At 40.5% G+C, this 13094-nt stretch overlaps 3 protein-coding genes across 3 annotated transcripts; all 3 read left to right on the plus strand.

Moving 5' to 3' along the window:
• Positions 1-499: 499 nt before the first annotated feature.
• LOC131970706 (olfactory receptor 52E4-like) lies at positions 500-1363 on the plus strand. The gene is given in 2 exon segments (XM_059332128.1): positions 500-1319; positions 1322-1363. Coding segments are annotated over 2 exon segments (795 nt in total). The 5' UTR covers positions 500-566.
• A 6070-nt stretch (positions 1364-7433) lies between these two features.
• On the plus strand, positions 7434-8411 carry LOC131970707 (olfactory receptor 11A1-like). Its single transcript, XM_059332129.1, has one exon. The coding sequence runs from the start codon at positions 7452-7454 to the stop codon at positions 8409-8411; it is 960 nt and encodes a 319-aa protein (XP_059188112.1). The 5' UTR covers positions 7434-7451.
• A 2080-nt stretch (positions 8412-10491) lies between these two features.
• On the plus strand, positions 10492-12802 carry LOC131970708 (olfactory receptor 4B13-like). Its single transcript, XM_059332131.1, has 2 exons — positions 10492-11521; positions 12789-12802. The coding sequence occupies exons 1-2, from the start codon at positions 10492-10494 to the stop codon at positions 12800-12802; spliced, it is 1044 nt and encodes a 347-aa protein (XP_059188114.1).
• The last annotated feature ends 292 nt before the right edge of the window (positions 12803-13094 follow it).

Consider the following 13094-nt stretch of genomic DNA (forward strand, 5'->3'; position numbering starts at 1 on the left):
AATATAATGCAACCAAAACTGTTATTTTTGTTTCAACTGATGTTTGATTCAAAGTTGTTCCCTTTTGGTAGTTTAAAGTGTTTTCCTCTACAACTGACATCAGATAGCAACCAGTCTTAATCAGCATGTCCTCTCATAATGATGTCACTGCTGTGAAAGAAGCAGAAGCAGAGTTTCAGGAGGGACTCGAGAGTTCGACTCCATCTAGACAACAGATGAATGTAAGCATTGTCATGAACTGTGAATCTTAAATTCTCACCTCAGCATTACACAAACTTTCAATAATTGAAGAGAAGTTTAGTTTAATTGTAAAATTTGTTTTTTATTAGATGAATTGTCCTAACTGTGCAGATTAAAACTGTTTGTTAATGGTGCCGTTGGTCAAAAATAAGTTTAAACTCAACACTTTGTGACACTACAAACTTACATTAAAATGTACAGTCAACATAGTTCATTCTGAGCAACAGTTTTAGTGATGTGCAGTGATCATGACAAACTCTACACAGGTTTCATATTTCACGCTTTCTGCCTATTTTGACACGGGGCTTTTAAGGTATTTATTTTTCATGATTGTCATGTTTTTATATATTTTGATTGTCTGTGCCAACCTTTTGCTGATTGTGGTTATCTGTGTGAACAGAAGCTTACATGAACCTATGTATATTTTTCTGTGCAGCCTGTTTGTAAATGAACTCTATGGTAGTACAGGGTTGTTTCCATTCCTTCTGGTCCAGATCCTCTCTGACATTCACACTGTTTCTTCTTCTTTTTGTTTCCTGCAGATTTGCTGTGTTTACTGTTATGCAAATATGGAGTTTTGTAACTTAGCCATCATGTCTTATGACAGATATCTTGCTATCTGTTTTCCTCTGCAATATAACACACGTATGACATTGAAAAAAGTTGCCATGCTTATTGCTTTAACATGGTTATTTACATTTATTGAAGTTTCTGTTTTGATATCATTGAGTGGTTCTTTACAGCTGTGTGGGAACATCATTAACAAAGTGTACTGTGACAATTATTATATTGTCAAACTGGCATGTTTTGACACAACAGTGAACAACATCTATGGAATTATTTACACAATTGCCATAGTAGGTGGGGTTGTAGCTGTAATCCTGTACACATATATAAAGATTCTCAAAGTGTGTTTTTCTGGCTCCAAACAGACGAGACAGAAAGCTGTCAGTACCTGCACACCTCACCTCGCTTCTCTGCTCAACTTTTCTTTCGGGGCTTTCTTTGAAGTAATTCAGAGCAGGTTTAATATGAACAGTGCACCCAATATGTTGCGCATTTTTATGTCATTATACTGGCTTACATGCCAACCACTCTTCAACCCTTTGATGTATGGACTTAAAATGTCTAAAATACGTAGCTTATGTAAAAGTCTTGTCTTTCGTAAAATGTAAACTAATGTTAAAGAGCAACTTGCAGGTTTGTGACCTCTGTGAATCAACATTACATAATACAGTTATGTCTAGAGTTGTTTTTGTCATTGAGCTTTTTTTGCACCACAGAAAAAATGGAAATGAAATAGAAAATAAAATGGGCACAACATCACACAAGAAAAAGCAGATGCTTGTTTTCACGATAAAAGGTTGTAAATATATGTTAATACGCACATGACAGAGCAAATTCAGATAATGAGGAACATGCTTGGTATCCAAGGCAGCAGCAACAGACAAGGTTAGGTGAACCAGGAGAGAACTGGGCAGGTGTCAAGGCAACTGACCGGCTAACAATAGCTAATATCTGACACATCACAATCTTGAAAATTTTGCAACCACATACATTTTGGCAGATGTTGTGGTTTTCCTAGGTAATCAAGAGTAGCACACTTATATCAAGGTTTATTCTTCCTCACCAATGTGAGCTCTGACCCCAGCAGAATTATTGATTCTGAATGAGGCCAATTACAGTGCACTAAAGCAATAAGCCCCAACAAGCCTGGATTTACAGTAATCAAATCTGGAAAGACCCTTTTTAGCCTTAAGGCCGTCTTTTAAGGGCCTTCAGACTATGATTATGTCCCCAGGCTCCCATTGGGTGCAGAAAATAAACCTCTTGATTTGGAAGTTCAAGACCTCCTGGAGGCCTCAAACAGACATTCCCAAATTTACACGAATTACTGTTTGGATATACCATGTCTGTCCAGCAGGGCGGTGATTGGTTAACAGCTGTGTTCAAGACATTCACGTGTAAATTTGATTATGATCAAACATGGATAATCCATGAACAAGAAGTCCAGTAACAAACCTCTACATGAGGTTCAGATATCAAGGAAACAACCCAGAATCTCCAACAAGGCCAGATATTCTGAACTGCTGTTTGGAAAATTTAAAATGACAACAGGATCTATCCATTGAGTTGCACTCTGTTTGGGCCAGAGTATCCCTACGCAGAAATGATGCCTTTCAAGCAGTGACATAGGAGTGAGTCAGGGTGAGTTTGTGTCAGTTTACCTAGTTTGAAATACGCCACCTTACCAACTCACCCTGGATCCACATCACAAGGCTGCTTGTTCAAATTTCAAGGCATTAGAACCACATAGAGATAATCACAGCCTCAAGACACTTTACAACCACAAACTAGAGACCTTGAGCATTCAAAGGATGAATGGCTTTCTACACTATATCGACAATAACAACATTTCTCACCAGTTTATCCAATAGAAGAAAAGTGCAATTCTTGCAGAAATCTTCAAAATGTCTGAAGTGATTGGAACAAATCACAGCATTTGTCAAATTTGTTCCTCAAGTTCTTGGTGTCTTAATGTGGCATTTTGAAGGAGTTTTGACAATTTTTATCAATTCTCAGGGGGCAAAAGTGGTAAAATTTTGAAACCCAGAAATTGCTTCAACAGGTTATGAGACATAATTGGGCATGGGGATGGACTTCATATCCTCATATCATTGCGTTTTTAGCCCTTTAATGTATGTATATACTTGGGACCCCAAGCCTGCTCCATCACTTGAAATGGTCCGGAACTGCCAATGAAAGGCCTGCAGGCCCCATGACACCATCTATTCAGTGAAACATGAAACAGGACCTTTTTTTCAGTCAGTTTTATCGATTGACCAAATTACAATAAAATAATATAATGCAACTAAAACTTAGCCTGGGTATACCCCATACTGCCTTGCATCCTCTATAGCGGATTCTTAGCCCTGTTTTAGGGATCCAATCACAGAACGGGGAGGGACGGCAAGACGATGAAGCATACTGTTCGACAGACGGAAGCTTGTAGTTTTGTAGTTTTCTTACGGATTACCAACATGGCTGCAGCAGACGCAAAGCTCTCTTTTGATCTAGTTGTAGACAGTGTTCTAGATAGTTTAGAGCAGTGGTTCGCAACCTTTTTCTTGAGGGACCCACATTTTTACCATTGTAAACTTTGGCGATCCCTGTTTTAGGGATCCAATCACAGAACGGGGAGGGACGGCAAGACGATGACGCATACTATTCGACAGACGGAAGCTTGTAGTTTTGTAGTTTTCTTACGGATTACCAACATGGCTGCAGCAGACGCAAAGCTTTCTTTTGATCTAGTTGTAGACAGTGTTCTAGATAGTTTAGAGCAGTGGTTCCCAACCTTTTTCTTGAGGGACCAACATTTTTACCAATGTAAACTTTGGAGAAAAGGGTCCATCACCCATGCGTCTTTTGATACATGTTCATTTATATCCGAGAAACGCGAGTGCATCTCTCCTGAAGCTCCTCCATGTGGCCGGTGAACTGTCTGGCCAAAGCATCAGGTAACTTCCCCCGACTGTTCCTGTCGCAAAGGAAACTGTTGCAGGTCTTCCTTTGCCAATTTATTCTTTCTATACTCCACTTTGCGCACAATCGCATCCACTGTCTCTTTGCACTCCATTATGTTGGCATCGGCGCCCTGCATGCGTTTGTTTGCCTCGTTGTACAGACTGAATATTTCCGCCAGATATGAAGTCTTAATGAGAAACTCATCTGTCATTACGTCGGATAGTTTTTGGTTATGAACGGTTAAGAATTCCCTTATTTGGTTTTTAAGTTCCATGAAACGGACCAACACTCTGCACCGGGACAACCAGCGCACTTCGGTATGAAGGAGGAGCGTCTGGTGCGCCTCATCCTCGCACAGATGTGCAAAGATCCGTTTGTTAACTGGACGTGCTTTATTAAAGTTTACTATTTTTTACCACAGTCTTTAAGGTTACATTCAGATCTTCACAGAGGTGTTTGCCTGCCAGTGCCTGTCTGTGTATCATGCAGTGAAACACTAAGCAGTGGGGCGCCTTCTCCTTCAAACGGCTGTTGAAGCCTTTATTTTTCCCCATCATTGTGGTGGCTCCATCTGTGCAGCATGCAACTACATTTTTATAGGGAATATTGTGCTTTGTGAAGTACGCATCAACTACACTGAAAATGTCCTCTCCTCTTGTGGTGCCCGTGAGATTAACAGACATAAGAATGTCCTGTTTTAGCTTGGTTTCCTCGATGTACTGTACATATACAATGAGAACTGCCTCCTCTGCCACAGTGGTAGTTTCATTCAGCTGAATTGAAAACGGGCCTGTCTTGATTTTTTCAATGACTGTGTTTTCAACGTTTCTTGCCATTCTGTCGATTCTGTCTTTCACTGTGTTATAGGACAGTGGTACAGTCTTAAATTTGTTAGCCACCTGCGGTCCACATAGTATCTCAGCCATTTTAATGCAGGCAGGTTTAATCAGTGTTTCCCCAATGTTATGTAGCTTTTTGGCTTGCGCAATAAGGAGAGAGCACTCAAAAGACGCAAACGTTGCCTGCGTCTGGTCGCTTCCAGCTTTATTAAAACTGTCCATAATGTTTTGGGGCCTGTTTTTGACAATGAGTTCCCTTTTTCTAAGGAAAAACTCTTTGGGTTTACCCACACTGCAAAAAAAGAAAAGTTGGGTGAACTCAAAATTTCAAGGCAACAAACTTCGATAAAATTTTAAGTTGGACAATTAAACTAAATATTTTAAGTTTTTGAGTTTGCTCAACTCCTCTGAATTTTTGTCAACTCAACTGTAAGTTGTACTAACTTATAATTTTACATTTTAATAACTTTTAATCCTTACTTCTGCAATGTGCTGAATTGACACGATTGTAACGCTGCTATGAAATGTCAGCTAATGTTGCGACCACAATTTTGAGTTAGCATTGATAAGCTAATGGCTACTCTTGTAGCTAACAAGCAGCGCCACTAGCATCAGTTAGCCGGTAGCATCAGCTAGCCGTGAGCATCAGTTAGCCGATAGCTTTCGCTAATGAATTTCACCGCTTCCCCACATTTCACAACAAAGAAATAAGAGTTAGCAGAACTATTGTCCCTTGTTGTGAACCCCAACTTAAAGATATAAGTAACAACAACTCAAAAACTTGTTTTTGAGCAGACAACTGGCTTCCTTTGTTGTGCTAACTTACATTATTGCCCTAAATGTCAATAATTTATATTTCCAAGTTTTACCAAGTTAAATCACTGTTTTAGGCAAAAAATACAAGTTGGCTTTTTTTGCAGTGCACCGTCTCGGGATGTTACGTTGTCTGGTGTCGCTTCAGCTTGCAGGGTTTCAAACTTTCGTTTGCAAGTTGCATTCGGCTCTAATTTTGTCCATTGCTTCTATGAAGCTGAACTCAATGTAACTGTCATGGTACCCTCTCTTTTGCTTTTTGAGACATTCAGCATTGTCATCTCCCTGACGCTTCACCATTTTTCCATTAGCTATGTGTTTCTGTTGCTAGGTAAGGTTACCTCTGTGTTTACAGTCGGAGGGATGTTACACACGGCCTTATTCTCACGATATAGTCTATGATATTAAACTTTTCTATAGTGATTTTTTTATTTAAATAAATGAATAAATGTTTAATTTAGCCCTTATTTAGTTGTTTTTGTCACACTAATGAATTAAATGCTGACTCATCTATATTTAACACATTAGATTTATTACACCCCTTAAAATCAAGAGGACTTAGTGACCCCCCGTGGATCTTTGGCGCCCCCCTTGGGGGGTCGGGCCCCCCCGGTTGGGAATCACTGGTTTAGAGCATAAGTTTATTTTAAAAGAAGAACAATGTTTGACTTTACACTCCTGCTTCACCAAGAAAAAGGATGTTTTAGCCTCGCTTCCAACAGGATTTGGCAAAAGCCTAATCTACCAACTAGCTCCGCTACGACTCGCTGCTGTAACGCCCGTGATCTCGCTACAAGCCGGGGGACAGCAGAGCCGCCGAGAGACCCGCAGCAGCTTGTCTATTGCCCATAAAATCAGTGGATGTGTGTGGCTGAATGACATGAGGGGGAAATAAGGCGTAAAAATAAATAATCTTGCAGAAAGCAAGAACTGGAGAAGCAAAGCAGCAAGCAACACTCTCACAGACACACACACATACCAACACACCCTGTAGACTGTGAGCTGAAACTATAGAGCAGCCAGAGTCAGAACATGCTGCAGAAAAACGTTGCAGAAGCAGAATTGAGCATTTTAGTCCCAAAGTAGAGATGGGCTAGTCTGGCTATGTAAACATCAGTCGTCTTCTTGCTCGATGCTTCCTCGAATTTCTGTTGCTCTACATACGTCATCTGGTATAATTGATACGATTGGCTGAGAGCTACCTACAGACGCTTATGATAGACATTCCTAGCGCCCAATAAACAGCTCTGGATGATCATAAACCACGCCTCCTCTACGGAAAAATGAACAGGTAGTACCCAGACTATATCTCATTTGTGATATAGTCAGGCGTTAGCCAGGCTAGAGAAAAAGACAATTCACCTAAATCAGTCTCAAGTTACTAAACTATCATTTTGGAACACTGATTAATAATAAACTGAATATTTATAATCAAATTGCCATATTCATATTTAGTAGTGGTTGAAGGAATTTAGAATTATTTTCATATACCTTCAGCTCTTACAGTCTGGACGAACCATAAGAACCTCTCCTACATCCACTCTGCCAAGACACTGAACTCTAGACAGGCCTTCTGGGCCCTGTTCCTGGGACGAATCAAATTCTGATTCTCATACCAGCCTGGTTCGAAGAATGGGAAACCAGGCGCTTTTCCTATTGTTGTGGAGCTCCCCTCTGCCTTAGAGACTACCGAACTGTTGACCTCTCATGTGTTTTGCATGCATGATGTTTTGGTGCCATTTTCTAAAAAAATAAATCATTGAAACTGCCAGTCAAACAGGTTTGAGCCTTGAGGATGAGGTGGATGTGACTTATTGGCTCTAAAATATTATATAAAGAAGCTGACCCAGGTGAATGCAGCAGTCTGTGCGCAGGCACAGAACTGTGAGAGCTGCTCATGAGATTTTCTACCTGTTGGTTCAGTGAAGCAGTGTTGTTCAGCGTAAAGCTCAGTAAATAATGTGAAGTCATTGTTTTTCAAAAGTATGTCTTGAAAGTATGTCTTTTGATTGAAGCAAAGTTTTATGGACAATGGTATCCCATTTTGGTAATTCAACTTCATTCTCTTTCTCTTATTTCATTCTTGAAGGTTATGAGGATGTTGGATCGTTGAAATATTTTTATTTTATGTTAACTGCAATGGTGTACATTGTTATTGTGATTGTCAACACTTCTCTGATTGTGGTTATCTGTGTGAACAGAAGCTTACATGAACCTATGTACATTTTTCTGTGCAGCCTGTTTGTAAATGAACTGTATGGTACTGCAGGGATGTTGCCATTCATTCTGGTTCAGATCCTCTCTGACATTCACACTATTTCTGTTTCTTTGTGTTTCCTGCAGATGTTCTGTTTGCATACATATATAAAAATAGAAATATTTAATTTAGCCATCATGTCTTATGACAGATATCTTGCTATCTGTTGTCCTCTACAATATAACACACGTATGACATGTAAGAAAGCAGTTATCTTTATTCTTGCTGTATGGTTGTACTCTTTTGTCAGTTTCCTGATTACTCTATCCTTAAACATACGTTTGACACGTTGTGGAAACACCATAAACAGTTTGGGTTGTACAAACTACCAAGTCGCAGAGTTGGCCTGTTCTGACCCCAAAGTGAATAATATTTATGGACTGTTTGCTAATGTTCTCCTATTAGTCCCCCTGTTTCCAATCCTTTTCTCCTACATGAAGATTCTTATTGTGTGTTTTTCTGGCTCCAAACAGACGAGACAGAAAGCTGTCAGTACCTGCACACCTCACCTCACTTCTCTGATTTACTTTTCTTTAGGCTACATTTTTGTAGTCATTCAGAGTAGAATTGATATGAGCAGTGTACCCAGAGAACTGCGTATTATTCTGTCTCTGTATCTTCTCATCGTGCCGCCATTTTTGAATCCTATCATGTTTGGATTGCAACTATCAAAATTACGTAATACATGTAAACATGTCCTCTGTTATAAAATGTTGGCTTGCCAAAGAGATTAAATATTGATAAAATAAATAAAGTGTCAGTAAATTATTCCTAACATCGTATCTTGAAATGTGCTGAATGGAAACACATATATATGTTGTTACGCTCCGTCTAGGGAGCAGAACCTAACATAAATAACCCACACCCAAACAAGGTATAAGTTTAGAAAATAATACAGTTTTATTTAACAACAACCAAAAAGTGCAATTATATACAGTGAATTGGTGCGGTATCTACAGGTGATGAAGCGTGGCTTCAGGGTGAGCCCAGGCCTAAAATAACAAACAAAACACCGATCTAAACTCAAGGGTCCGAAACTTTCTAATCCCTACTGAAAAGAAAAGAAACAGAAATACAAGTACTGATCCTAACTCCCTAACCTAAGTCAAAAACAGGAGAAAACAGTATTAAAGAAAAAGGCAGCTCACCCCTACTGCTTCCTTAAACACAGGCACTCTTGCTCTGGTTACCCAGAGCACAAGCACACTCACAAACACTCTAGCACGCAGGCCAACAAACACACTCTAACAATATTAACACCAATCTTTCACCGAATAATGTTACACTCTCAGACGAAGTAGCGCGTAAGTGACAGCAGTTTTTCCATCCTCTGGAGTCACCGGCTTTTGTAGTCCCCGCCTTCGATACTGCCAATCACTCTCTGCCACGCCAGGGATGCAGAGCCAATGAGACGCGGGAGCCACACGATCTTTGGATCAGGACAGGAGCACTCACTCTGCATAGAAGAAAAAACACACATGCACCTGCAGTGCAAATGAAATGACGGCAGCAGCCGTAACACCCTCCCCCTTAAAAACAAGCATATCTCATAAATGCTTGTCCTCAACCTGGGCCTGACACGCGGGAAAGTGCGTCTGCCATCACGTTGTCAGTGCCTTTTTTATGTCGCACCTCTCGGTTGAAATCCTGCACCAGCAAGGACCACCGCATGAGACGCTGGTTGGCGTTCTGCATCTGATGCAAAAAAACAAGAGGATTATGATCAGTGTAGATTATCACAGGTATTGGACTAGAACCAATGTACACCTCGAAGTGTTGCAGTGCTAACAAAAGGGCTAACGTTTCCTGCTCAATGGTGCTGTAATTTTTCTGGGCGGCAATGAACTTTTTTGAAAAGTAACTGACTGGGTGGTCGATACCCTGACTGTCCACTTGCAGTAACACCGCACCTGCCCCACTTGCGCTGGCATCCACCTCCATTTTGAATGGACGAGCAAAGTCAGGAGCCGCTAGGACCGGTGTACTGCAGAGCAGTGCTTTGCATGATTCAAAGGCTTTCTGGCAGACATGGGACCAGGAGAAAAGAGTCTTCTCACTGGTGAGGCTGGTGAGGGGAGCAACCACATCAGCAAAATTGCGGCAGAAACCGCGGTAATACCCCGCCATCCCCAGAAAACGGCGGAGCTCACGTCGGGTACGGGGCACAGGATAGTCGACTATGGCCTGGACTTTTGCTTGGACTGGACGCACCTGACCCTGGCCTACTTGTTTACCAAGGTATGTGACAGTGGCTCTACCAAACTCACACTTGGCCAGATTCAGGGTGAGGTTGGCCTCCTTTAACCTCTCGAATATTTTTTTCAGAGTTTTCAGATGCTGGGACCAAGTATCTGTGTAGGCAACGACGTCATCGAGGTAGACTTCACAATTTTCAACCTCGGCTAAAACCAGGTGCATCAACCGCTGGAAAGTGGCGGGTGCATTTCGGAGACCAAAAGGCATGACAGTATACTGCAGGAAACTATCAGGGGTGACAAAAGCAGAAATTTCAGAGGCACGAGGAGTTAATGGGACCTGCCAATAACCTTTCAACAAATCAAGTTTTGTGACAAATGTAGCTGATCCTACCCGGTCCACGCAATCCTCCATTCTGGGTAGCGGGTAGGAATCAGGCTTTGTGACATTATTCACCTTTCTGAAATCAGTGCAGAAACGTGGGGTCTGGTCTTGCTTGGGCACCAGCAAGCAAGGAGAACTCCAGGGGCTGGAGCTTCGAACAGCCAATCCATTTTCAAGCATGTAATCAACCTCTGTCTTACATAGGGTGCGCTTGGTCGGGTTCACACGGTAGGCATGCTGCTTAATGGGCAGGTGATCACCCACATCAATGTCATGGGCGAGGACAGTGGTACGGGATGGGGTGTCATTAAACAGAGTGAGATGGGTATTAATCAGCTGAGTGATATCATTTTTCTCTGCAACATTCAGATGCTGCAGATGGCCTGGCAGATCTGCAAGAATTTGCGAGTTTTTCGAGGTTATGAGGATGTTGGATCGTTGAAATATTTTTATTTTATGTTAACTGCAATGGTGTACATTGTTATTGTGATTGTCAACACTTCTCTGATTGTGGTTATCTGTGTGAACAGAAGCTTACATGAACCTATGTACATTTTTCTGTGCAGCCTGTTTGTAAATGAACTGTATGGTACTGCAGGGATGTTGCCATTCATTCTGGTTCAGATCCTCTCTGACATTCACACTATTTCTGTTTCTTTGTGTTTCCTGCAGATGTTCTGTTTGCATACATATATAAAAATAGAAATATTTAATTTAGCCATCATGTCTTATGACAGATATCTTGCTATCTGTTGTCCTCTACAATATAACACACGTATGACATGTAAGAAAGCAGTTATCTTTATTCTTGCTGTATGGTTGTACTCTTTTGTCAGTTTCCTGATTACTCTATCCTTAAACATACGTTTGACACGTTGTGGAAACACCATAAACAGTTTGGGTTGTACAAACTACCAAGTCGCAGAGTTGGCCTGTTCTGACCCCAAAGTGAATAATATTTATGGACTGTTTGCTAATGTTCTCCTATTAGTCCCCCTGTTTCCAATCCTTTTCTCCTACATGAAGATTCTTATTGTGTGTTTTTCTGGCTCCAAACAGACGAGACAGAAAGCTGTCAGTACCTGCACACCTCACCTCACTTCTCTGATTTACTTTTCTTTAGGCTACATTTTTGTAGTCATTCAGAGTAGAATTGATATGAGCAGTGTACCCAGAGAACTGCGTATTATTCTGTCTCTGTATCTTCTCATCGTGCCGCCATTTTTGAATCCTATCATGTTTGGATTGCAACTATCAAAATTACGTAATACATGTAAACATGTCCTCTGTTATAAAATGTTGGCTTGCCAAAGAGATTAAATATTGATAAAATAAATAAAGTGTCAGTAAATTATTCCTAACATCGTATCTTGAAATGTGCTGAATGGAAACACATATATATGTAAACACACATATACATGTATTGTAACACACTAAGTCTGCACCAAGCCAAACAACATTTACTGAACGATCCGGATTGTGTTTATATGCCTGAAAGGAAATCCTATACAAGGATAGAGAGGAAAACTCATCAGTTCTTACTTGTTTAATTGCAGTTTCCAAAGTCTATGATGGTGTTAAGGTATTGTGTTAACACAGTCAATTTGTATTATATTTTAATTCTGTATCACAAATATACATGAGTATAACATCACTAACATATAAAAAACATAATTATCACACACAAAGTGTGTGTACATTTATGAAGAACTAAAGTTAATTAAAATGTTAATCCACTCTAGAAAGCCACTGAAACACCAGGCCAGAACAGAGCGAAAGGCTCACTCTGGGGGGACGTCCAGACCACAGACTCCACTGAAAGAGGCCAAAACTGGCCTGAACTTGTTCTGAGAAGAGAAAGAAAGGGGAATTTTAGTTTTCAGTAGGTCCAGCCCATGTAGGTGGAGTTTGCCAAATTTAAACAATATGGCATTATTGTCATGAGAGACAAAGTAATATTTGGGTTGAAAATAAGGAGCAGACCAGATAGTAGGAGTATAAACAAATGTGAAATGTAAAAAATTTGAGTTGATGTTCCGAAGAAACAATTTGGGTCTTATTCTTGTTTTGGAATAAACTCTCTGACCAGTGAAGAGGCCAAGTGTTGGAGAGGCCCACATGCCTTTGCATGGCAGGCTATTTCTGTAGAACCTCCAATAAATCAGAGAACGTCATAGAGGGATCCAAAAAATTATTTGCAGAATTTAGGCTTTCTAGTGTGTCCACATGACAAGTGAAATGTGGAGAGGATCTCAGCATCATTTGGGGGTCAGCAACAGTGTGAGACAGGTGAGATTTATTTTTGATATTTGCATCATCTGACAAAAATACTTCCTGTTAGGTCGTCTCCTGTTTAGTAAAAGAGAAAAGCATAGCAGACATATGTGCATGCTCTGAGTGTGATCAGCTTCCATCCACACAGAAGCCTTAATAAAGTGATGGGAAGGCTAATGTGTGGGAAAAGAAAGGATCCGCTTACAAGTTTATCGTGTGAGTAATGTAATGGCTTGGGTTTGCTTTGCTTCCTGTAGGACCGGCTCATTGATCTTCATCCATGACGAGTTCATTTTTTCTGCTGGACCATATGTGTTATACATATGGTCCAGCAGAAAAAATGAACTCAGAAGTTGATAGAAACATTTTGTTTCACATCCAGCTGGTAAGAGACCCTGAGGTTTACCCAGAACCCCCTAGAGTGATTGTACATCTTTTCTGACCTGGGAACACCTCTGAATATTCATAAATAAACATAAAATCTTATCACAAATGCAATATCAGATGAAATAATGACATTTACATATTGTTTTCAAAACATGTTACCCCAGTTTCTAAGAAGA

This window comes from Centropristis striata, chromosome 4, assembly GCF_030273125.1.
Source record: "Centropristis striata isolate RG_2023a ecotype Rhode Island chromosome 4, C.striata_1.0, whole genome shotgun sequence".
Taxonomy (NCBI): Eukaryota; Metazoa; Chordata; class Actinopteri; order Perciformes; family Serranidae; genus Centropristis; species Centropristis striata.